At 37.7% G+C, this 27,222-nt stretch overlaps 1 protein-coding gene across 1 annotated transcript; it reads left to right on the top strand.

Annotated features, from left to right (window-relative positions):
- The first annotated feature begins 10 nt into the window (after positions 1 to 10).
- On the top strand, positions 11 to 27,201 carry loxl2a (lysyl oxidase-like 2a). Its single transcript, XM_057321346.1, has 14 exons — positions 11 to 357; positions 2,169 to 2,466; positions 3,643 to 3,818; positions 14,159 to 14,367; positions 16,681 to 16,897; positions 19,586 to 19,769; positions 21,086 to 21,237; positions 21,348 to 21,515; positions 23,334 to 23,499; positions 24,901 to 25,141; positions 25,228 to 25,343; positions 25,856 to 25,992; positions 26,074 to 26,185; positions 26,474 to 27,201. Exons 2-14 carry the CDS (start codon positions 2,187 to 2,189, stop codon positions 26,536 to 26,538), a joined length of 2,223 nt encoding a protein of 740 aa, XP_057177329.1. The 5' UTR covers positions 11 to 357; positions 2,169 to 2,186; the 3' UTR covers positions 26,539 to 27,201.
- Positions 27,202 to 27,222: the final 21 nt, after the last annotated feature.

Genomic DNA, 27,222 nt, shown 5'->3' with positions numbered 1-27,222 from the left:
CCGAATGTTTCCTTTCTGTACGTCTGGCTGTCTCCTTTCCATTAATAATGTAGCAGCGCTCACATTACACGTGCATGTGAAAACATCACGCCGCGCGACGGGGCATACCCAGATGGATGACGTCATGGGCGCAGCAGACACACCGGGGTGCCTGTGACTTTCATAATCTGTCAGTCTGGGATGGTTTCAGATTCCAGCGATAGTGGGAGGCGGTGAAAGCCCGTGTTAGGGGGTGAACTCATTTAAAAGTGTCGTAGGTAACGTTACGCAGACAGATGTAACTGCGCGCTGCTGCGTCCAACTGCGCGCGTAACTTGGCAGAAGACTTTTTGCAGAACGAAGTTTCAAGATTTTAAGGTAAGTGTATGAAACTTTTTATTCATATTTATTTTATGCTTAAAATCGATTCCTTGGATGCACGTGTCTGTTTGAAACGAAACATTGCTTGCATCACTGTCTTGAAATCGGAGTTATTCAGTCAGAAAAGTTAACTACTATCTTAACTAAGTTAACTATAGTAAGAATGTTTTTTGTTGTTGTAGTAAAACCAAAGTAACCACAATTTTACTATGCTCTCACTGGGCTGATTTTTTTGTTCGTTCGGTCGTTTTTTATTGAATATTTGGTTAGAAAGTACATAACATAGAATATCACTGGCTACTATTCGTCGTACAATTGTGGTAATTACAATGTTATATTCAATCTACTACACTCACTACACGTCGTGGTTAATTTTTCTAAATTTTAATAACGAAAGCATGCCGTTTTTTCAATGGATTCATCCTCTTTAGATTCGCGCCACATGTATCAAAATATCAAGGTGTCACTATAGTAAAGCATCAATTAACGCTGACAAAACCCAACCACGACGTAGTAATAATGCTGCTTTTGTAATTGTCAAGCTGTTTTTTCTAACAGTGAAACTTGCTGAGATTGAAATATTTGGACATAGTTATTCTGGCACTGCTGACAGGAAAATAAATCTTAAAACAGGACAGTATAGCCTAAATGCTTAAATGATCCTAACAAACACATTAAAGGGATACTTCACCCAAAAATGAAATCATCATGTCATCATTTACTCACCTTCGAGTTGTTACAAATCTGTATACATTTCTTTGTTCTTCTGATGAACACAGAGAAAGATATTTGGAAGAATGCTTGTAACCAAACAGATTCTGCTCCCTATTGACTAGTAGGAAAAAATACAATGGTAGTCAAAGTGCCCCAGAACTGTTTGCTGTCCTACATTTCTCAAAATGTCTTCATTTGTGTACAACAGAACGCAAAAAAAAAGATAAAATAATTGTTCCTATATGGGAGTCAATGGGGAGCAAAATCTGTTTGGTTATAAGCATTCTTCCAAATATCTTTCTCTGTGTTCATCAGAACAAAGAAATTTATACAGATTTTGAACAACTCGAAGATGATTAAATGATGACAGAATTTTCATTTTTGGTTGAAGTATCACTTTAATGCGTAGATGAAGTTTAATTGTGCCATAAATTGTCCAAGAAGAGCATGTAAGTACATATATGAGCTATATACATTATACCTTATGAATGGATGAGGGTTAGTATGCCATATATACTGGAAGGTCTATGAACCCAGTCAGCCTGTAAACCACGTGACAATAATTCATTCACGTTTCCATGTTTGAATTATTGTCTGTGTCTGTTATAATATATTATTATATAATATATTATATATATATTATAAGCAGGCAAGGCAGTATTAATTACATTGTGTTTCAAGTTCTTGTAACATCTTTGGCTTCAGTACAAAGGATTTTTTGTGTCCTTTTTCATTTCCACACACATCAGGCGTTTTACAGTGTGTTTGATATCTGCTGCTTGATGTCCTGCACACTGTATCACATCTTTCTCAGACAACAATATCGTAAACCATAGGGTAATGGAAATTCCTGCAATAATGGAAAGTTTGATGGATTGTCTGATGGAGAGTCTGGACACACCAGTCATCTCTTTACATTACCCGTATGACCTGAGGGCAGGATTATCATGGAGACGTGTAACTCAGGTCATACATATGTTCTGCATTAGGAAGTCTACCAGCACCTGTAGCATGCGTATGCAATGCAGCACTGTTTTTTAAATGTTAAAATGGCTTGTTACAATCTCTAAATCTAATGTGTTGTTGTTTTACAGGTCATTGAATTCCTAGTCATGATGATCTCCTCTGCATTGCATTCTATGCTTAGTCTGATGATCCTGCTGACTTTGGTTGAAGCCCAGTCTCAGTCCCAGCCACCCAAAATTCAACTCCGCCTGGCCGGAAACAAACGCAAGAACTATGAGGGACGTGTGGAGGTCTTTTACAACAATGAGTGGGGGACCGTCTGTGATGATGACTTCTCAATCGAGGCCGCACATGTTGTGTGCAGGGAGCTTGGCTTCCTTGGTGCTGTGTCTTGGTTACCGTCTGCCAAGTTTGGACAAGGAGAAGGTAGGTTGAGACCTTGAAGTTTTGATAGTGGTATAAACGTTCATCAGCTATTAAGAATCTTCTTTGTGCATTTGCTCTATTACAACACTAATGTCCCAAAAATGCATGTGTTAGTCATCAAAAGTGGCTTGATACAAACCAGACAACTGTTCCAGTCAGGAAAAAGTATAGAAAGGGGATTCAATCCAGAACAGACATAATCTTGTCTTTGTCTTCTGATGTAGAGACATGATGATCAGCCACTATAAATCTGTCTAGAGATTGTAAATCACAATCTGCAGATCAGTGGGTGGTTAGAGCCCTGAGGAACACTAGCCACTGGTTATATTTTCTTTTTCCCTGAGTAAGCAAAATCAAATCACACTTGTTCAAATAAAGAGGTAAATGTAAAGTAAAAAAAAACATCTGCTAAAAGAAAGAACGTTTGAAATCAGCACTGAATGTTACAAAGCCTGTAATAGGTTGGTTGGAGATGGTTAGTGGTGGTCTTGTGCTGTTGAAGTTGCTGGACCATCATGGTGTTTGTGGTAAAGCAGGTTCATAGAAAAGGCCAGTGGTTCTCAAACTTTATCGTTGTAAGGCCCCCTTTTTGTAGTGTGCATCCCTTTGTGCCCCCCCCAAATAAACACGTATGATCTTAAACTTAGAATTGTAATTGAACCAAAAACACAATCAGCTGCTGGAATATTTTTTTTTTGGCTGGTGGTCTCATTGTTCTGGTGTTTGATTGCACAAAATTGATGAAAAATTTCTATATTTCATAAAATGCCACAAAACTAGCCCCCCCCTGGACACTATTACAGGCCGTTTACACAATGCTATTTCCAATTGAAAACTGAAAACGTTTTATGCCAGAGTATAGAGACATTTTTTTAGCTGAATGGTTCCAATAAGAAACTTTAGCAACCGAACAATCTTTCTGTTCCACAAAAGGTTCTTTGTAGTGCAAAAATGTTGTTTAGATTACAAAAAAGATTTTGTAAATAGGTTGTAAATAGGATCCTTCAAATAGGAACCTTAGAGTAAACCAAAAACGGTTCTTATATGGCATCACCGTGAAGAACCTTTTGTAGCACCCTTTTTTAAGAATAGTTCAAAGCCTGATGGTGACACCAGCGTCAAACCAAAGCGAAGGTCAACATCCTGAACACACTTTTTTTGTTCCTTCAACCACAGGTCACATTTGGCTGGACAATGTTCATTGCACCGGAAGAGAGAAATCTTTAGCCAACTGTCCCTCAAATGGCTTTGGGGTGTCAGACTGCAGACACACAGAGGATGTTGGGGTGGTGTGCAATCAGAAGCGTATCCCCGGCCACAGATTCATCAATACTATGAGCAACGATGTTGAGGTACTTCATGGCATATTGTGGGAATTTTGCTTTATTAACACGAGACAAGTAAGGTTGACGGAGTTTAGTTATATGCAATTTTACCAGAATGCAATGCAGATGTGAATGCAGAGCTGGAAGTGTATCAAGCCTGAGGGTCTGTCGTTGGTGACTGGGTTTAAAGCAGAACAGATATTCCTTTGAAATGCCTTTTAAAGAGTTCAAAGATTAGTGATCAGCTCCACAGACCACACTGTATCGCCACAACCACAGCCTTTCCCATCAAACGTAAAAGCCAAGAACCTCAAACCTACCCAGAATTTCCCTCAAATGCATTGTAGCGTTCGTTTTCGGAAACTTTATCTATAAGTGTGGGAGATTTTTTCCATCCTTTAAGTGAACATTTTCATTTTATCTCCCGGGCGAAAGGAAGTGAAGGTCTGTTACCGCGGGTCACACATTCCTCCCCAAAGTTTGCTGCTCCAGAATAGTTTATGAGCGCTCAATTTTTCTTTAATGACGCGCCAGCTGTCCACACACCCACAGGTCCCTTACGTGCAGTCTGTCAGGATAAGTTGACTTATTAACCGATATTTGTATATTTGCCATGTTGCTATGGAAACCGAGGTAGGCAGGTTTAAAGATGGGCTCTTGAGAATGATCAAAGAGCTCATGGTGTGCCTTTCCATTTCCATGACTTAAGGTTTAATGACTTTACCACATTGTGCGTCTCTCTCAACATCCTTCCTGCCCCTCCAGTCATTCCCCCACTCCTCCAAAGACTTCTCTGGGAATGTCAATGTGGTGAAACTCCACAGAGTTGCTGACTAACGGGATGAATTATGGCAACGCGAAGTCCCGCATGTCAAATGAGAGTTTCCTATTCACAAGACACGGGGAGACTGTTGGATAAGAAACACAGGGGTCATTCTATGAGAGCGTTTTGCTATCACGCCTAAACTATAATGTCAATTTCAAAATTGTCCTTTTCTAAAACTAGAAAGTGAATTAAATGATGTTATTTCTACAAATATTATTTTTAGTTATCAAATGTGTACGAGGAAGAGAGATTACATTTTAAGACAGGGTTGACAAACATAAAACACTTTTTATAAGTTGTAAGTTAATTAAAATGTAAAAAATATAAGGAGAATATGAAGACAAAAGGTTAACTTAAAGTCAGAGTAAAGTGACATTGAAATATGTTTTCTGAGTTTGTCACACAACAGAAAAGTGTGTTATTAACCACTCAGCCAAATTTGAATGGAGAAAAAAAACATCCAAATAAGTTATAAGTTAGCAAAACTTGGAAAAACAAGCAGGACTCTCTGCTCTCAAACGCCGGGGGCGTGTCCGCTGTTGGCGCTGAAGCCACACCCACTCGAATCGCTCAACCTGAGTCCCCAGCCCAGTAGGCTATATGTGAATTATGTGAATACGTTTTATGGGAGGATTTTTAATTTCAAAATTCAGAAAAGCGTTTTAACGGTTTAACTCCACAATTCAGTACTACATACTTCTGAGTCTCTGTAATGTGATTCAGCAATACATTTCTAACATCTATAATGTGTTTAGAAACAATTCTCAGAATTCTCTTTACCCGGACTTTAACCTTAATTTAACACACTTAGGCCCGGTTTCACAGACAAGGCTTAAGCCTAGTCCAAGACTACAATGAATGTGTGACCTGTCTAACTGAATATTACTTGCCCAGAAATATCTTAAAATATATCAGTGACATTGTTTTGTTTCGAGATGCACACCAGTAATGTGTTCTTCTAAAGCATTTCTATAAAAGCAACATAAATATCTTAATTCAACTAAGGCATAGTCCTGTCTTAAGCTAAACAGTGTCTGTGAAACCGGGCCTTAATGATAAACATATAAAAACAAAATAAGTAAAAATATTTACTGGATTTTTATTGATGTAATAAAAATATAGTAACTAGACAATCTGCTAATCAAACTGCTTCGCGCCGGGTGGTTCTTGGCCTCCACGTCGTGCATTGAAATCCTTTAAAGTCCTTTAATGCACGGCTATCCGTGGATTATCGCTTACATGAAGCATATAGATAAAGCTCAGCAGTACACTGACTATAATTATATCTGTTATTAATATTTTTTTAATAATCTCATGTAGTAATATTTTGTATTCATTGTCCTGAGCAGTCTTTATAAACTTTGCACATGTTTTGTGTAATTTTTTGCAAAGCATTCTTAAATTTATCTCAAAGTTGAGCTTCAGTTTATACCTCAAACACACCAATGTGGCACCAGTCAGGCGACAGGGTACGTCTACGAATGCCTTGTGAGAGGTTGTTAGCTATTGGTAGGTGTCATTGCGAATTTTCCGGCACGCGCATACCAGAAGTGTGAAGCACAGGAGCTCCTCTGTGAATCATATTTGGGCAAATTCTCAAAGGCTGGTGAAACACCACGGCCGGGTGAGCTAAAACGAGACAATCTCTCTCCAGATTCCTCAGGCTCCCTTTCAAGGTCCAACGCCTAAGTTTTTATAACCGTGAGCCCATCCTTTGTGTATTTTCCTCATCATTGGCCAATTGGATGTGCAAAATGATGCTGGCAGTCGAATGATGACTTAGCACATCACTCACAAACAGACTAAATGGTTTACGTGACATTACAAAATACCCCTATAAATATAATCAGGCTCTGTCAAAGCTGGAAAAAAGTAACTATGTAGAGGTATTTCTTCCGGCTTTCTACACATACAAACAGCAAAGTTTTAAATGTGTGTTTGGTTGCTTTTATTTGACCTCGCCTTGGTGTCAGTGTATAAACTCAACTCGGATAACTTTGTCTTTGAAAGACCTGCTTTAAGATGAATGAGAGGTGAATGTTATAGATAGACGGATGGTATTAAAGTGCCCGCTCTGTTATAAACTGTCCCAGGATGCTGTTATGATCACATTAGCTTGAGTTACATGAAAAGATACACTTCATTGCACTGAAAGCATGTTGTGGTAAGCTTTCATCAGACCTCATGAGTGAAGTCACTGTATTTGAGCAGCTGTTTAATGGCTTGTGAAACATTAGTTTAGGTGAGTCGATCAAAGGCTGTTTTGTAGGTTCTCAAGGAAAAACTCAACATGCTTTAATCTAATGAATGTCTTTTTAAGAGGCCAAAAGTGTTTGTACTAAATTTAGATGTTAATGGATACGATTCTACGCACAAACAAGAATACACAACGTTTCTATTAGATTAAACAGGATAATTTGCCTATTTTAAAACCTGAATTTCAGAAATAGATATTAATTTTTGTGTAAACGTATTCGGATTCCTGAAAGCATTTTTCAAAACCAGTTTATACTTTCAACCAACAAATTACACTTATATGTGTAAACTACTGTAATTTATTGAGGAGAAGTGTACTGTTGTTTTGTTTTATAAACAACTGGACGTATAATTTTCACCTGGTGGATGTTGAAACAGGTTAAACAAATGACAGATTTTATAGTGAAAGAAAACAGCAGAATGACATGGGACCAGAACATAGAGGCATTGGAGTAAAATCTTTCAACACAGCAATTCGTGACTGCATTCATACAAAGTAGTTTGTTTCTTTTCAAATAACGGTGTTTAACCTTTTTTTTACTTTTTGCTACTAATCACACATTTTTGGATGGGTCATTTTGTATGAATTCATCCTAAATCAACACCTTGTAAAATAGTTACACTTTAAAAAATAAAGGTGCTAAATAATGCCATAGAAGAACCATTTTTGGCTATATTGTTCCTGTTTTGAACCTGTATCGAACAAAAGGGTCTTCAAAGTGAAAAAAGAGATTATACCGTGGATTATAAAAAGGTAAGAAAAAATAGCTCTGTTGAGAACCTTTGACTGAATGGTTCCTTGGAGAACCAAACTGGCTATTTTATGGCATCGCTATGAAGAACCTTAAGTAGCACCTTTATTTTAAAAGGTGTTTTCCTATGTAAACCAGGGCTAGTAAGCAACTTTACGGAACAAAGAAGCAAAGAAGCATCCCAGGAACCACTCAGAACCCCTTACTGACTGCATAGCAACACCCTGCCAACCATCAACAACACCCTTATGGTGTGTTGAACTAGTTGTGTGAGTAAATTACATACAAAGTCAATGCTAAGATGCGGATAGACGCTGCAAAATTTCGACCCGAGTGGCATATTCATGCAAAGAGGTTATTGACTACTACGGTTTGACACGTCCGGATGCGTGAAGACATTCCCTGTCACGTGAGGTTTTTATTTGTGTGTGATGTGAAAAATTAAGTAATAAGTCAAATAAAGTAATCCCGCGAGTAATATAAATTGAGAAACACGATGCTTTGCGTTTGGTGTGTTCTAATAAGCCAAAATTGTGGCCTTTTCCCACAATATTATCTGTAAACTGTTTTTATACTTATTTCTGAATACATGCTGTTGCAGCTCTTTGCAGCTGGACACTAATTTGCTGTGTACACTTAAACTTAGGAACAAAGAAAACCTCTCCAGCAAGGGTAAATGAAAAAAGAGAATCAGTGGTATTTGTGTTCTTGGAGAGGAGGGAGAGTTTATCGTCGGGTAATCAAATGAATCACCACCACACACAAGTGCACAACACATGGAAACATTCAAGGAGTGTTTACAAAATGTTCAGAGTGAAAGCTGGTGGCTTGGTTTGGTTTCATGCAGTTATAGCAATTAATCAGATAATCATCATTCATTTTATGTCCCTAACAGAAAATGCATTTCTTCCAAAACATTTACAATGCAGTCTGCATGTCACATTCTTGGCAAATGCAAGACAGGAAGTTGAGAGGACACAACGTTTGTAAAACTTGCCTTTACTCTAAAACTCTGAAAATAATGTATAACCTCCAACAAAATGCAGTCATTACTTAAAGTGGAGGTATCATGCTACTGTATGTCATGCATTCTGACTTCTTTACACTGTTGAACATGCAGGCTTCACATGCTTAACATGGTCAACTTGTTAAAAAAAGAGTTGAACGTATGATGTAGTATTTCTGTGCTTGATATACTCACCCAGCACTAAAACTTGTTTCGGAAAGTTTTTTAAAAGTCTGGATCCCTGTTACGAAACAGGGATCCAGGGCAATTCTCAGAAAAGCACGGCAATTCTCGGCAATTCTCCCAGAAAAGCACGTCAAGGCGAAAGAAAGAGACTGCCCACGCGCCAGCCGACGAGCGAGACCAGCTTGCCATCAAGATTGTCTGCGCTGTGTCAAGATTGTCTGCGCTGCGCTCCAGCTTGTACTCTTGCGATAGTGAAGTTGAGGTGTGTCTGTTTGTTCATGGCATTTCAGTGATGGATGTTATATAAACGGTGGATATAACGCTGGGTTTGGAGATCATTTGAAACTGATAGATGGCGCGGTCCCAGTGCTAAAAACTGCACGCTGTAAGTGAAACTAAGTCATATGTCTGTGTTTGGTAATAGGCATGTACGTGCATAATTGTGTGCTCGTGCTGTTGTGTGCTCGTGCTATAGTTCCATCCCACTGCCTGCCTCCAGCAGCTCGTGTTTTTCTGGAAATAATCGTACAGCTGTATCTCTCTTTAATGAATGTGATCACACTAAATACTCTTCGAAGATACGACGTATGCAGTACTACTGTATAGGTACTCATGATTAATATGAGATTGGCAGGAACTGAGTGTGTTACCCAATCTTTATTTAAACTAAAATATGCAATAGTTCATTGTACATTTGACAGATTTTCAGGGTTGAACATTGTAAAATCATGTTCATGAGTCAAAAATGAATTTATAGATTGAATGTTCATAATGGATTGTAATCGGTTTGTCATGGTGATGGATTAGACTGAAAGCATGCTCTTAAGTCAACAAGCCAGCGCCAGGTCTCAACCGGTTGTCTCGACAGAATGCACCGGTAGCAAGCCCACGCTCTAAATAGACATGTCAAAGTTCAGAATTTTTGACTGGGTAAACAGTGTTGTATTTCTCTTACATTCTGTTTTAAAGAATGAGAAATTTGAGATCATCCACTTGGGATTTCTAGGCAATGCCTTCGGTCAAATTTAAAACCAGGAAACCAGGACGTAAAGATCAAGATGTCAGGTGTGGGATTAGGTTACGTCCTTAAAGTTTGTATTTTATTTTTGATGTCAGATTACACTGAAATGAAATGGAAAACGTTGCACTGTAAAAATATCCTAAAAACAATAATTTTGCTGGGGTGCCAGTAAAAACGCAAAACAAACAATTAAACAATTCCTCTTAAAATTAAAATGTTCCTCATAAAATAAAATAAAAATCATCGTAAAACTACGTTCTTCTTTTACATTGGCAGCCTTTTTTCTGTAATTTGACAGTTTTTACCATATTTCAAAAATACACAGTAAACAAAATCCTGTAAAAAACCATAAAGTAACAGTTTTTTCATGTTTTTCTTGAACATTTGCAGTCTCTTTCTGTAATTCAACAATTTTTTTTACTGTATTTCAGTGTGTTCACTGTCAGAAAAATGGTAAAAAAATGTACCCAAGCTGTCAATGAGATGGTACTCTATCAAAAAGTGCATCTAAAGAGTGACCCTAATGTTAATAACACTGACTATTATAAGAAGGCTCAGATGTTCTTATAAGCCATTCTTTCTCCTATCTCCCAAAACTTGTTCTGACCAGTTCAAAAAAAAAGTTTTTGTTGTTGAACACCAGCCTTGGGTGAAGACTCTTCAGGGCTCAGTGTAAATACGTCCAGAGAATGTCTGTGGAACGCGAGTTCAGGGGTCACCTTAACCTGAAGCGTTTCCACAGAGCTTATTCAAAAGACTTTTGTGACCCTTCACTGCACCGTACGAGTTCACCATTACTTTCATTCTAAGCATAAGTGCCGTCCTGACACAAAGATGACCCTGAAGACAAAAGACTGGTACAAATGGCATTCCTCTCAGAAAGCTGTAGACATATTGGCTTTGGAGTGTCGGTGCGATTATGTGGTTGTGTTTGAGCGCATCGAGGTGACGACACACTGAAATGTAAAAGCTTCCTGCTTCTGGTGGCTGTGAAATATTCGCTGCGTGTGTGTTTGAATGTCTGGAGTTGCTGAAGGTGGAGAAGAGCGAGAATCGATATCCCAGCTACCAACTTTCATCCTTTCAGCTTCTTCATTCCTGTGTTTCCTCAGAGAGTGCAGTAACATTCTCCCTTAAATGTCCCCCTGTTTTCCTCCAAACCCCAACTCGTTTTTAAACAAAGTCTCCGAAACAGGCACGTGGAGGGCAAACGTGAAGCACGTGAACAGGAAGTGAATAAGAGAGGAGAAACGCTCCACCGCACGTCTGCACCAGAAGCCATCACCTCTCTCTCATCCACCTCTCCAAGCCCAGCTGAGCAGCATTAGCGGCATGTAAATATTTTGATATCTGGATTCTGTGAAGTTCAGATGAAGGTGGTTTTGTCCCAGCGAGTGAGAAATGTCTGGATAACTAGGGTCTCACCCCTTCCACCCCTCAGCCCGTGCATTCCTGCTGCTACTGTTTCCACTGCTCACGCATGACCATATACTGTATATGCGCAGGGTTTCTCACTTGTGAATGACTGTATCCCGTCTGTGCGTATGTTTTGGATACGTGGGTGTGTTTGAGCTGACAGACGACATATACAGTAGAAGTCTTAAAGACGTCTTTGTTGAGTCTTATTTATAAAATATTATACAGGTTTAGCTTATTTTAAGAAGGTTAAAGGAATAGTTCACTCATATAGGAACATTTTCTCAGAATTTACTCGCCGTCATGCCTTTACAGATGTTAATGACTTCCTTTCTTCAGTTCAACACATGTAAACAAATATTTTTATATTAAAATGCTGTCATGTTCTCTCCTTGCAACTACCTTTAAACTAATTTGTGTGACTTGATGCATATCTTCTAACGCGAAATGGAGCCCTGCATATGACATGCAAAAAAACTAAATGTACTGTATATCATGGCCAAGAATTATAGTAAGAATTTGTTCCCACGATTTATTAATACTTTTGCACGTTTATCTAAAACCATGTTTTAGGTCAATCATCCTCACATTTCATCAGTTCCTGCCTGCGATTTAAAACCATCACTTGCTTAATAATAAAATGCGTATAAACTGATATAAACAGAGAAACTTTGTTTATTGATATCATGAGGACAAAAGGCTGGACTGTGATGGTGAACCTGTTCACAAAAAGGAAGCAAAGTTACTCAAATTAATGAATAAACAGATTAATCTACAGTAAGAATTAATAAAATAATTAATAAAAATTAAGCACAATCTACATAAAACAAAGAAATGAATTAGTAAAACATTCTCACATATTTTTACTCGTGGAATTCTTATTCGTGGTCACAATGCATTTCCAAATGATACACTGTAAAACAATCCTGTAAACATTTTTTTGGGGTGGGGTGCCAGCAATAAACCATAAAATAACAGTTTTCCCCCTGTAAAATTACATGTTTTTCTACACTGGACTGTCAAAAATAAAAGCTGTAAAGGCCAAAAATGTATATTAAAAATCATATTTGAGTGAAGTATTCCTATTTAAGTTTCCAGGTCAGTTGACACTGGTATATTAGTTTCCCTAGCTCAACTGGTGGAGCATTGTCATATAATGCTGGGGTCGTCAATTTCAATCGCATACTTTAAATCAGATCTTTTGGCAAATTAAATTTGACATCCATTTTATATGAAGTGACTTACTGTGCAATACAACATTGTGTGTTCCCTGAAAATCAAACCCATTTCTTGACACCAGTTGAGCCACAGGAACACACAAGCAGAGACAATATAACATCAGGGAACCAATGGAATTTCACCCCTCCCCCAAAGAAACCCTTGAATTTGAAGTCCTATGGCCCCTATTGAACTTGTCATCCTGTCAAATCAGAGGATTATAATAACATTCAACCTTCATGGATGCATGTCAGGTCATGGACCAAACATTCTTAAAATTTCACAAGTCACAATTTGTTGTTTGATTAAGTTCACTTATCTGCACAGACAATATTCTTTATTAGTCTGATATGCTTATCCCTTTACTTGAGTTCACACCCATTTGAGTATCAAATATGTTTCATTTAATATTAAATCAATTTAAACTTAATACATCCATATAGTGTTTGTCCTTGTCTTGTCACATTTTTGATTTACAGAACCCTGCAAATATGTCTCTCTGTTCACATAGAGGTTTATGAAAAATCCACCTGTTTTTCCTTTTGGCACATCATGTTGATGAAAAGTGAAATGTACTCCCACCGGCCTGTCAGATCAACCTGTTAGAAGTCTTATGTGTGCAAAACCTGAGCTTCATCAAACAGGGCGTCTCTTTGGTGTAAAAATATGCAGATGAAAGATGTTTGGTCTGGACGCTTAAGGCGGAGGTCACACTCACAGCTGCCGGGACGACCCCTGCTCTCACCCCTCCACTCAACACTCGCCCTTAGGTTTCCTACAGACTTTCAGAAGTAAAGCAAAGAGGGATGTGTCTGAATGAGAGCCCACTTCAAGCAAACCCAACCCATTAGTCTAGCCTTTATATAGTAATATTTACATTCAAATCAAATCTTGCTCACTGTGCGTCTACAGCGTTTGGCTCCGTCTCCACATTCCTTTGGCTTCATTTAGCCGGCCGACATCTCTCTCTCTGTCTCTCTCTCCTCTTTCATACACATTAACTGTGTGTAACACATTAACACTTGAATTAAATTATTTAGAAGCCACAGACCTTGGTTTCCTCACTCCTCTAAATTATTTTTACCTTTGTCATTTGAAACTCATCCAATAACCACCTCCTCGTAGATAGAACAGCATTTTTATTGCTACACATTCGAAGCATTCCTTTTAGTTGACATCATGGCAAAAAGCCCCTGTATTAAACGTTTCGGGTACATGTGAGGGTACGAACAAAGATGCGTTTAGATTTTATGAATTTAATGCCTCATATCGCTTTAAGCTACAATGTTCTGTGGTCTGGAGCTTGTGAATGAACCGGATGACAGATTCATGTACTTTTCTAATGCAAGTTCATTGGGGTTAAACAAAATCAACAAAGCCAACGACTGCAAGTCTGCTGAGGTCTGTGCTGAGAGCATTTACATGCATGTATAATGTATTTCAGATTCTTGACCTTGTTTTTTTTACAGCACGTCCGGTCAACCTTCTCAATTGTCGGTCACAAATGATCTGAAAATTCCAGCCTTAAGATTAAAACTAAAATGACTGAAACCTTTCCAGAACGTTACCTAGCGATCTACTCTTGCTATATGATGTTTTAAACATTTTAAAGTTCATTCGACGTAAAGCAATGATGCACTGTGAGAACTTTACAGATTAAGAGGGTTTTTTTTGCTTCCACCTCAGACCATCGAGGAGAGGGTGGAAGAAATCCGCATGCGACCCATATCATCCCATCTCAAGCGGATCCCCATCACAGAGGGCTTCGTTGAGGTTAAGGACAAAGGGAAATGGAGGCAGTTCTGCGATGAAGAATGGACACAAATGAACAGCCGAGTCATTTGTGGGATGTACGGATTCCCCGGAGAAAAGAAATACAACAACAAAATCTACAAGTAAGGAAATAGTCCCCTTTTATAAAGAACTCCAGCAGATCAGACATGGTTCGTTCACCATTTGTATTGTTGTGCTTTGTAAGGCAAGAGGCAGTGAGTCATGCACGAATTACAATAACTTTTTATCCCTGTTTGGAAAAAAGATATGCTCAAAGAAAAATTAAGTCACCATGGAAATAAATGCGGGACTTGTTCTCAGATGCATGTGAACTCCCCATTCGCGTGAATCATGTCCAGATTGCCAGAATGTTTCCCAACATAATTCCTGGCTGCTTCCCATGCAGCAGAGAACATTGTGTTTTCTCAGTTACTTTGTAAGGGACGTTTAACTGTAAAAATGTCTATAAAGTTTTCCTGCGATAAATCTGTGAATAACTGCTTTGCTGTTCAGCAGGAGAACTTTTTTATATGTAATATTATAAAACACTATAACATGGCCAGTGCCCACGCATGCATAAAAACAGAACGTTCTTGAAGATAAATATTTGTCTATATTTATTTATGCATTTATTTATACATCCAGCCACATGCTGAAGAAAGATTGATATTTAAGGATGAGGTATGTGTGTGTATGTTTGTTGGAACATTTTATAAAGGTGGGGTGGTTAAATCACTGGACATGTGACCTCACCTTTCCTTCAGAAACACCCTGAGGCACAAACATTTTAAAATACACTTGTTTTTGTGTCCGTCTTCTTCCATCTGCTTGTTTAGTCACACCCTTGTATTAAATGGTTTTTATTTGTCTACCCTCCAGCACCTGAGGTTTGGTTCTGTCCATTGAAAGGTGTGACCGGATGACTGCTTGTTTTAGCCTGACATATTAAAAGACTTCTTTGTCAATTTATTGCGTTTGCCACAAAAAATCTAGATAGAGGTAATAATAGATTCTATCGACAACAAGAAATTTGCTGAAGATTAACAATAATTGACAATAATTTTACGTCCCCAGAAGAAAATGTTATTGCTCAGAAGTTGCTCTTTTATAGCTCAGGAGATTTGAGTTTTCATTTATGTGTCAGTCTCAGATGTTTCTCCTAAAATTGCTTAGGAAAAATAAAATAGAAACAAATGAGACAATTGTTAAAGTATGTGGAGAGTATGGTGGTGTTTTTTATACACGTTACACGGTTTTGTTTTAGAGAATTTTCACACATTTTCTTTAAAGCGGTAAACCTGTAAATGTACAAGTTGGGTGTGAAATAACATTAACATTATCATTATCAACAATAACATTATCATTTTACTTTATAAAAATGTTATTTTACATTTTACATTACCGTTTTTACCAGTATTTTAGGACAAATCATCTGGACTTGGGCCAGTTTGATGAGAAATATTTGACTTCATATCGAACTCTTCAACAATATTGACTTTTGATTGCAGATTTGTCAAATCTGAGCTCAGTTCTTGACATTGTTGAGATCTCTTCTGAAACTAATGGAGACGTGTTAGATTTCTCGATCTTTTTTTCTCTGGAGAAATATCTGAGACTCAAGCAAATGTTTTAATTTGCTCTCCATTTAATGTCATTGATGTCTAGGAGAAATATTTGAGATATTAAAGAGATCTCACCTGACATGCAGACATATGCAGGTTGTATTATTCTTAGTGTGTATTTTAATAGGAATCCTATTGTTATTTGCGTTGACATTTTTGTTGTTGTTGTTGTTGAAGGCAGGACAGAAGCTTTGCACGTGTATAAGATTTTATTGTTCAGGTATAAAGCAGAAGACATGTTGGACTCATTAAGGGACACTCCACCCAAAAATAAATAGATATTTAAAAAGATAGAAAAGAAAAAAAGATATTTAGAAACATGTTAGCAACTGAGATTTCTGGGGTAGTCAAAATCTCAGTTGCTAACACTTTTCCAAATATCTTTCTTTGTACAAGAAATGTGGTTTGGAACAACTTCATGACAAGAATGTTCATTTTTGGGTGGAGTATCCTTTTAACTGGTCTGCTGATCTGGAGGAAACTTCAGGGCACCCATATTGTTTGAGTGAAGATGTTGGGTGACCATAGCTGAACTAGAACTGTCTCTGACCTCTGTGCATGATATGAGAATGATGGGAAAAGTCCTGTTTTCTCTGTTGAAATAGCATAACATAGAGTAACTGCCACAGGCAATGTTATGTTCTGTTAATAATTCTAACAGAACTACTGTATTATTTTAACTATTTGGTGTGTGAACCAACAAATAATAAAGGTTGCTATATCCTCAAGAATGAATTATCTAAATGTATTTAATTTTATTATTGTCTTGACTTGACTTGGCAAAACTGAACTAGTCTGCATTCCCTCTTTCAGATCCCTGTCCATGCGAAAGAGAAAAAACTACTGGGGTTTCTCTGTGAACTGTACAGGAAATGAGGCCCACCTGTCGAGCTGTAGACTGGGCAAACCCCTGGAACAAAAGAGGAACGGCACCTGTGGACGTGGCCTGCCGGTGGTAGTCAGCTGCGTGCCTGGAAGAGCTTTTGCCCCCTCGTCCTCTGTTGGCTTCAGAAAGGCCTACAGACCAGCAGTAAGTTGCATGCACAGAATGAATGACGTCAACATTATTAGTCTCATGATTTGATTTCCAGTGGTTTCTAACACTGCTGTGTCATCCAAAATGACATCACATCAGCTACTGTCACATACTTTCCGTTTAGCAATGACTGTTGCACACATGCAATTTCATTTTCCATTTTTTCCCGCTGACTGGGGTGTGAAAGGTGGAATGTTTATTTCTGGAAGAATTCCTCTCATGTTCATTTCCTGGGAATCATTACAGTCATTCGGCCTGGAAATAATAGCAGCGGCACATGCAAGGTCATGCAGTAAATAGCACGTTTCCTATTGGGATGAAAGGGAGATTACATAATGTTTGAATACAAGTGCAGAGTGCTGATGTGAGCGTGTTTATACAAGCGGTGAAACAACAGCTTGTCAGTGCTGTGGACTATTACCTGGAACAGATCCATAAAGAGACGGCTAGATTGAAGAAACACAGCTGCGATGAAGGATTTTTCTTTTTGGGTGTGTTGATTCACTCTTTATATATTACAAAAAAAGAAGTTCAGGTATATTTTTTAGTAGACAGTATGTTATGTACCAACCAAGTGTTCTGTTTTCAGTGTACTGGTACTTCTATTTGTACTATTTCAGTACTTTTAAGTATAGGCTACTATAAGTGTACCAGTAGTAAAATGTTTGTACACAACTATTTTTTTTGTTTGGCTGCAACTATACTACAGGGAAACTGATAGTTTACTATTTTTATATTTTTAGCACATTTATTAGTTTATGAAAGTAAATTTTAAAGTATAGGCTACTCTCTGTTAACTAAGACGTTTTATTTACTGTGAGTGTACTTTTACATTTTCTTTAAACATCATACTTATAGGTCTCTATTAGTAATACTTCTATATTATATAAAAACATAAATGCTTATATCTTTTATATAATACAGCCGCGGAAAAAAAAAGAGACCATTTCAAAATTATTTTCAGTTTTTCTGAATTATTATCGATATGTAGGCCTATGTGTTTAGGTAAAATTATCATTTTTGTTTCATTCTGTGAACTACTGACAATATTTCTCCCAAATTTCAGATACAAATAAAAATATTGTTTTATTTGCATTTATTTGCAGAAAATGAACTGGAGAAACAGGTCAAAATGACAGAGAAGATGCTCTGTATTTTTTTCAGACCTCAAATACTGCAAAGTAAACAAGTTCATATTCACTTTTAAGCAATACAACTGTAATATTTCTACTTGTATTTAGGAAAAGTTTTATGTGATAACCTGGATTTTTATCACAGTTTTCATGTGTCTTGTCATGCTGTCAATCTTTCACATTGCGGTTGGATGACGTTATGTCACTCCTGAGGTTTGATTTTGTTGATTATTTTTCCACAGTTGTATATATAATTGTTACTTCGTAAACTTGAATATATACTTTTAAAAGAGTATGTAAAACTGGAATGCAGTTCTTTGTGTTTATTTAATATGTGAAAAAAAGGTTTAATATGTGAAAGAAGTATTTAATAGGCTACCCAATCAAAAATAAACTACAAGCCAAATATACTTCACTTCTTTATACTTTCAAGTATATCTCCATCAAAAGATTGAATTGTATAGGCCAAATATATTTAGACTTCTCTCAGTAAAGGAATATGTAAATGTAATGAACAAAAGTATATTTCTGAGAAGTACATAAAAAGTAGACTGAAAGCAATATGTAGCCTAAACGAAGTATATTAATACCACACTTAATTAAACTTCTTTTTCACTTGAATAAATGTCTTTTTTAAGGGTGAGACATGGCAGATTCCCTGCATTGAGCGGAGTAAATGACTAAAATAATCTTGAAAGCAACTTTTACTATTTTACATATTTCTTCATTCAAGACTTTTATTTTGTTTCGCTTTGTTTCCTGTTTCCTCTTCCCTAAGTTCCTGTTTGTTATTAGCTGTCATGGCTACTCGTTTCTGATTAGTGCACACCTGTTTTGTAGAGAGAATGTGAAGCTGACATCACCCTATGTTGTATGTTGCAGTGGCGCCGCCATCTTGGGAGGATCATACTCCACTGCTATTATTATTTTGATATGTACCGTTACTTGTTTTGTTTGATATATGGAGAAATAGAAAGTGAAAGAACCAGGGTCTTTTCCTGAACGACTCTGCCTAATGCCATTGCAGTTTTTAACACAGCAAGACTGACCTACAATAGTTATATTTCCTAATCAAACAAGAAAAACAAAACACTGCATTGAACGCCCTAGTAGCCATCCTCCCAAGATGGCAAAATATTCAATACGACATGACGTAGCTTCACATTCTCTATTGAGTTCGTTTTCTTTTGCATTTAAGTCTTTCAGTTTCTTTTAGTCGTGGTTTGATGTTGTTTGGGTTGAGTTCACACTGTTATGTTGTTTTATTCTGTGCAATGTCCTCTCCTTTGTGTTTATTAAAAACTAATTGTTAGTTTATGCTAGTGCCTGCTCTCTTAATCTTTGTCCTCAACCTCACTGTGACAAACAGTATGGTCCTGTGTGTGTTTAGCTTCTCAACGCTAGCAGCAACATAAAGCTAAAGATGCTCAGAACACATTAGTAATGCCCTGATAACCTAGCCTAGCATCAAATGCTATCGCCATTCTTCAGAAAATGTTGTTTCTAACCTCAATTGTCCCAATAATTTCCTTTATGTATGATTTTCTAGCAACCCCTGGTGCGTCTGCGGGGAGGTGCGAATGTTGGTGAGGGGAGAGTGGAGGTGCTAAAGAACGGAATCTGGGGGACGGTCTGTGACGACAACTGGAACCTGAGGGCTGCCACTGTCGTGTGTCGAGAGCTGGGCTATGGCAGCGCCAAAGAGGCTTTTAATGGAGCAAAGTTAGGACAAGGTCAGTGTGCATTCTCTCATCTTACACGATACATCGTATTGTGATGTACCCTTATTGTAAAACTTACGTAGAACATAAACATCTATCATGAATGTTTTTCTTCTCAAAACACTTGAATTGAAACAACAGCAGTCTTAGTCTTTGGCCTTCACCAGACGGTCACGGATCACAGCCTTTTAAAGTATCTTTGATCAGATCCATGAGAGCATTCCTGAGCCAGGAGACTCAGCTGTGTTCTCAAACATCTGTTCTCCAACTGGAGACGTGCAGAGGGCTGTACCATAGCTGATGTTCAGAGAGGTTCATATAGTAGATGTTAAAATCTTTTTTTATTTATCCAGAGAGAGAGTTTGCACGGCTGTAAACTTGCATGCACACTGTTTTGCATAAACAATACACATGCATTAAAGGGATAGTTCACCCAAAAATGACAATTCTTTCATCATTCTCTTGTCATTTCAAACCTGTATGACTTTCTTCTGCAAAACACAAAAAAATATATTTTGAAGAAAGTTGGTAACCAAACAACAGTGGTGCCTATTCAATTTGATTGTATGGACAATAAAAAAAAACAATGCAAGTTAATGTGTGTTTTGTAATCTGAGGAAGAAAGTAAGTCATAAAGGTTTGAAATGACAAGAGGGTGATTCATTCATTGTTTGGTGAACAATCTCTTTAAGATTCTCAAACATTTTGGTTTACTTTGTATTTTTGTGTGTATATTTTACATTTTTGTACAGTCCTAATTTTCCACAATATTTCAAGAAGGTTCATCTGAAATGGAATAAATTTCATCCGACATTTTCATCCAACAGATTATATAAGGAAATGTCTTTGAGAACGTTTTACAAACAAAACGGGAATCACATTGCAGTCTTTCGTTCATTTTGTAGATTTATTGCATAGCGACTTTCCTCACTTAATTCTTCAGCTATGAGAGCAAAAACTTTAAAGTAGCTCCCAAACTGCTTGGATTCATTTGTATAATTCGTTCTTCCCATTCACATTCCTTTTTCAGGTTCTTTAAAGCCTTATTTTCTCATGCGCTCAAGTTGACAGTGTTCTCGAAAAACAGATAGGAAACATCACCATGACTCTGTGCTTGTGATACAGACTAAACAAATACAAACACTCCAGCTCTCCCAAGATACAACACGCTTCCTGAAAGAAAATTAATGTGATGTTATCTCCTTTAGAACTTTAGATAAATACAACTTTCTGGCACATCTTATATTTTATGCAAAGGAATGCTGGTTCTGTGTATGACAGTCGATGTTCATTGGAATTCGTCTCTTCATGTCCTTGTGTTTTCTCAGGAATGGGTCCGGTCCATATGAATGAGGTAGAGTGCTCTGGATTTGAGAAGTCCCTCACTGACTGCTACTTCAATAATGATGCGCTGGGCTGCAGTCATGAGGAAGACGCTGGTGTACGCTGCAATGTACCTGCCATGGGCTTCCAAAAGAGGGTAAGAACTTTTAAACAACATTTAATTCATGTGCAGTAATGGTAAGCTCACACAAGAAATGATGGAATGAAAAAGAAACCTCATTAAACTATTTAATTCCATCCCTATAGATTCGTCTAGGCGGAGGAAGAAACCCGTATGAGGGACGTGTGGAGGTTCTAGCTGAGAGGGATGGTTCTCTGGTGTGGGGAACTGTTTGTAGTGAAAACTGGGGGATCATAGAGGCGATGGTGGTCTGCAGACAGCTGGGATTAGGCTTCGCCAGCCATGCATTTCAGGTAAATAATCACATGTTAACTGTAATAGAGAAAAAAGTCCTCATTTGTTTTTCATTCGACACCCCCTGTGGCTAATGTGGCATCACTATTCAACGTTTTTCGGGATTCCACATTAAAAGTGTTGGTTCATCCAAGAATTAAATTTATGTCTTTTATTCACCCTGTCATTCAAAACCTGTATATGACTCTTTTTTAATGTCAAACACAAAAGAAGATATTTTGAGAAATGTCTTGGTGGTTTTGTTCATACAATGAAAGTCAATGGGAGGCCCAGTGTTGTTTGGTTACCAACATTCTTCAAAATATCTTCTTTCCTGTTCTGCAATAGAAAGAAACGTTATACAGATTTAGAATGACACGAGGGTGAGTGAATAATAGGAGACCTTTTATTTTGGGGTGAATTATCCCTTTAAGGCTGACATCTTAAAGGAACAGTTCACCCGAAAATGAGCTGTCTTCATTTACTCACCCTCAAGTTGTTCCAGATCTGTAGAAATGTCTTTGTTCTGATGAACACAAAAGAAGAGCTTTTGAAGAATGTAGAAAGACAAACAGTTCTGGGGCACTATTGACTACCATTGTCATGTTTCCTACTAATACTATGGTAGTCAATGGTGGCCAAGAACTGTGCATTCGTCCAAATATCTTTCTCTGTGTTCATCAGAACAAATACATTTATACAGATTTGAAACAATTCGAGTAAATTATGATGACAGAATTATTTTGGGGTGAACTGTCCCTTTAAGAGCTTTGGGACGCTTGCACTTGAATGACATCCTGGTGAACTATTTACATTATAAAAGCTATAGGATTAGCTTGATGGTTTGATGAGTGGAATTTGAAAAGCAGGCTAATGCCATTAATATTAAATGTTATTATGTTGATTGGCTGAAATTCTCCCCTAATTGAGGCGTGTGGCCGCGTGTCAAGACTATTTGGATGTAATGACGTCACCTCAGGTCGCCAACCAGTTAAATCATTTGCGCATTCGTGCGACGATAAAAGATTAGCCAAGTCTTGAGAAACACTTGGGATATTTAAGCAGTTGTTTTTCTTTAAATGATGTTTAACGGTTATCGAGAGGGTTTTTAAATGAAAGTTATGTAAATAACGCGTTCACCACCCGAGGATGTTTGTGTGCACTTGTTTTGGTAGCTTGTCACGGTTCTGTAGGACCGTTACCAAAGCTCAAAAAGTGCGAGATACAACTTCCAGATGTCAGGGTGGTCATTAAAACAAAATTGATCGGACAGTCTGGACCGGTGGGTCTTTCCAGACAGCATGTGTGGAAAAGCGGGGTAGAGGAAGGAAGAGAGAGAGCACACATGGAAAATCTGACTGAATGTGCCCGTTTACCCGGTGGCGGGTCGCGCGAGCTTATCTTTCAGATGAGTGAGGGAGGCTAGAATGAGTCAGCTCTGCGGAGTCAAGAGACACAAAACACACGGAAAACAGAAATAATGCTTGACCATTACTCATCATGAACATATGTTTGTACAGTAATACAAGCTTTGAGAGACTTTCGTGGGGTACAGAATGCGTTTCAGACCGCTACACTTATGCAACAGCTGTAATGAGAAACAATGTCTAAAACAGATGCCCAGGTTGTGTGAAAAAATGTAAACTCAGCGCCCTCGTTTGGCGATAAGGTGTAATGACATGTCCAATGTCGATCGCATGTCTTCTCATTCCTATAATGAAATGCACTAAATAAATAGCGGAAACATTTTGCGTTTAGAAAAGAATGAAGTGATTTTATATTAAGACATTAAACACTAGAATAGTGTTATTATGTGTGTAATGTGCGTGTTTGTGTAGGAGACGTGGTACTGGTCTGGAGACAGCAGTGCTGACCATGTTGTGATGAGTGGGGTCAGATGTTCAGGTACTGAGATGAGTCTCACTCAGTGTCTCCATCACGGGAAACATCTCAACTGCCCGAAAGGAGGCGGACGCTTCGCTGCTGGAGTCTCGTGCGCAGAAAGTAAGACATTTACTGTACCTTTACTGTACCTGCGTTTGTCAGATGCTTTTATTCAAAGTGACCTGGAGTACATTTGAGTTCATGATTCATGGCTATGATGACGTCATGACATTGTTGAAGGGATAGTGCACCCAAAAAAAGGAACATTTTGTCATCATTTACTCTTAGTCATTTCAAAACTGTATGACTGCCTTTCTTCTGCAGAACACAAAAGAAGATATTTTGAAGAATGTTGGTAACAACGGCAGTCCCCATTCACTTGCATTGAATAGAAGTGAATGGGTGACGCTGTTGTTCGGTTACCAACATTCTTCAAAATATCTTCTTTTGTGTTCTGCAGAAGTTTGAAATGACAAGAGGGGGAGTAAATGATGACAACATTTTCATGTTTTGGTGAACTATCGTTTTAAATGTTAACATGTTTACTGTAGCATATTAGGAAACATGAAATTCTTAAAAATATGTGACTTACAGTGACGGAAGTGACCAAATATACTGGCCTTATACTTGTACTCTACTAAACTGGCAGTTTTACTGAGAGTATACTGTAAATATAAATGTGTTTTCATAAAATAAAAAAATGAGCTCGCACAGATGATTAAGGTTCACTGTTGAATCTGTGTTCAATTGGTTATTCTCAACGTTGATTTAACATTAAATCAATTATCTTTGTCATCAGGGATACTATCAGTATACTTATAAGTTCACTTGTAGTATAGTACTCAATCGACGGTTTAATCGGAGGCACACTTCTGGCCTGAAGTTCACTTCCAGTCTTTGTTTGGTTATCTTATATTTTATTGTATATTAATTGTATTAAATAACATTAAAACTACTCAACAGTTGTTGATTCTTTGCGGAGGTCTATCGGAAGTTAAGTTTGGGCCACATAGCATTTATGTTGTTTCTGCTGAAACCGTCTATACAAATGAAAAACATTCTTGTGTACTAAAAATGTACTACTGTTGCATTTAAAAGTATACTTTTGGGCTAATGTAGTCCCAAGTATGATTGAAAGAGTACACTTTCTATACTAAGTATACATTGATATTAAAGTTATACTTACTACATAAAGTGTACTTAAAATATACTTGAACTTTACTTTCTTACACTTGAAATGAACTTTGAGTACACTTATTTTTTTGTAAGGTTTGTTAAGAAGTCTGAATGAAGGTTTGAATGCCAACATCCTAGTAAGATGCTGGTGGTCTTCTCACAGCAGTAAGATTATTTTCTTACTGAAGAGTTTTACAGGTCTAACCAAGCAGTAAGTCTCAAGAAACCCGATCGATCACCTTCATAAACAATGTTAACCAGTCTGACTGTGTGATGTATTGACCTGGCAATCTAAACCTCATGGAGGAATTTGCTCTTTCTGACCTCTGAACTCATGACTCACAGCGGCCCCTGACCTGGTGCTAAACGCTCAGCTCGTGGAGCAGACCACCTATCTGGAGGACAGGCCCATGTACGCCCTGCAGTGCGCCCTCGAAGAGAACTGCCTCTCCAGCACGGCAAAACAAGGCGACCACAGCTCGTACCGACGCCTGCTCCGCTTCTCGTCCCAGATCCATAACGTAGGCCAATCCGACTTCAGACCCAAGCTGGGATACCACGCCTGGACCTGGCACGAGTGTCACAGGCAAGATCATCTCAGATCAGAAAATAAAGTTTTGATTTTGAAATATAGCTATGTGACGATGGGTATCATGTTGTTTATTTGTACAGGCACTATCACAGTATGGAGGTCTTTACACACTATGATCTTTTGAGTCTGAATGGTACCAAGATTGCAGAAGGTCACAAGGCCAGCTTCTGTTTGGAGGACACTCAGTGTGATGAAGGTGAGAACTCACTGGACTATTGGATACAGTAATGGACTAAAGCAAAAGTTATTCTGCACCATTGATTATTAACATTAGAGAACCTAAAAGCGCTTTTGATCACAGTTTTGTGTTTGGGGGCTTATTGCCGAAAATTTGAATTCAATCATGATTTATTCACCCTCATGTCATTCCAAACCTGTATAACTTTCATTTCATCTGGAAAGCACAAAAAAGATATTTTGAAGGCTGTTGGTAACGAAATAACATTGTCTCCCATTATCTTCTATTGTATGGACACAAAACCACTGAGACATTTCTCAAAATATCTTCTTTTGAGTTTCACTGAAGAAACAGGTTTTGAAGGGTGATTAAAAGATGACATCATTTTGATTTTTGAGTAACTATCCCTTTAAATGACCTTCAACAAAACTGATAATCATAAAGTCTTTTGTCTGAACATATGTGGTACTTTTTTATAAGGGTGAGGGTTTTTTATAAATGTTCAACAATTGCTATTTTCTTTAATGCAGGTATTCAGAAACGATATCTTTGTGCCAACTTTGGGGAGCAGGGCATCACAGTTGGCTGCTGGGACACCTATAGACACGACATTGACTGTCAGTGGATCGACATCACAGATGTAAAGCCAGGAGATTATATTTTCCAGGTACAATACACACAACTTGAAGTCAGAAAACAAATTTAACATAATTGTTGAGTTCTTACAGAAATTTATCTTGTTTCATAGGTTGTGATCAATCCTAATTATGATGTAGCAGAATCAGATTACACCAACAATGTTTTGAAATGCAAGTGTCGCTATGATGGATACAGAATATGGACGTATAACTGTCATACAGGCAAGTCGGAGAAATACTTGATTTTGTTTTGAAGTTTTTTTCATTTATTCCTGTTAGTGATTTTGTACCAAAAGTATAAAATTTCAATATACAGAGTTTTCATTTTTGGGTGATCCATCCCTTTAATATATTTAATATTATTATTCATATATTTCCGCTGTCACACCATAGGGCATGTGCGGTTTATTTGTCAACTACTGATTTCTAGAAGGCAAAAATCCTGTTTTCCATCATATCCAATTTACATGTTAGATGTGGATAATTTAACCTCTATCTCTTTTTTGCTAGGTGGCTCACGGAGTTCAGACATGGATGAATACCCTGAAATGAGCAACCAGTTGTACCATAGATAGAAGAGACAGTGAAAATTAAACCAAAGGCTCTCAGTGGTGTATGCTGCAAACTGTTGAAATATACGTAACTGACCACTAGAGAGACTCCAGCACTTCAAGAGCAGACACATGAGCATCTGCTCCGTTGACCGACCTCTAAGTGTACATGTTTAGGTTGAAATGCAGATGATCTCCTCCTGATGCTAGCTTGCAAGCTTCCGAACCGAAAGTACTTAATTTTCTGAATTGTACTGTAGCGAGTGCATTTCTGGTGCTTGTCATTATGAACTCATGGCATATATAACTGTAACACAAACTGGGATCATCATTAGCTCTTTTTTTTCTTTAGGCTTTTTTCTGTATTATGTTCCATAAACAAACCGGCAACTGTTACTATCTAATGTACAGTCAACACAGCTCTGTCCAACTTCTGTAGTCCATTCATCATGCACGTCAAGTAATTTATTACGTTCAGTCAGGGATTGTGTTTAATATGTATGCAATGTGAAACTATGATTTTCTTGCGTATTTGTGAAGCGTCTTTTGAAAAAAAGCTCCCTCCGTTTTATGAGGGTATCTACAACCAGTTACATGGTTTTAAGATAAACTGTGTGTTTGAGTAAAACAACACACATCGTGAAACCTTCACATTGCTTTCTATAATAAAAGAATGGAGCAATTGATGTGTTATTTTGAGTTTTTATT

Source organism: Triplophysa rosa, linkage group LG22 (assembly GCF_024868665.1).
Source record: "Triplophysa rosa linkage group LG22, Trosa_1v2, whole genome shotgun sequence".
Classification (NCBI taxonomy): Eukaryota; Metazoa; Chordata; class Actinopteri; order Cypriniformes; family Nemacheilidae; genus Triplophysa; species Triplophysa rosa.
The sequence above is the reverse complement of the archived record's forward strand: the minus strand, read 5'-3'. Positions and strand labels throughout refer to the sequence as shown.

Bases quoted from the DNA above. Each gene is read 5' to 3' on its own strand.
- loxl2a (XM_057321346.1), top strand. From the start codon at position 2,187: ATGATGATCTCCTCTGCATTGCATTCTATGCTTAGTCTGATGATCCTG. The intron at 16,898-19,585 runs GTAAGTTGCATG...ATGATTTTCTAG, and splicing joins GAAAGGCCTACAGACCAGCA to CAACCCCTGGTGCGTCTGCG. The intron at 25,993-26,073 runs GTACAATACACA...CTTGTTTCATAG, and splicing joins CAGGAGATTATATTTTCCAG to GTTGTGATCAATCCTAATTA.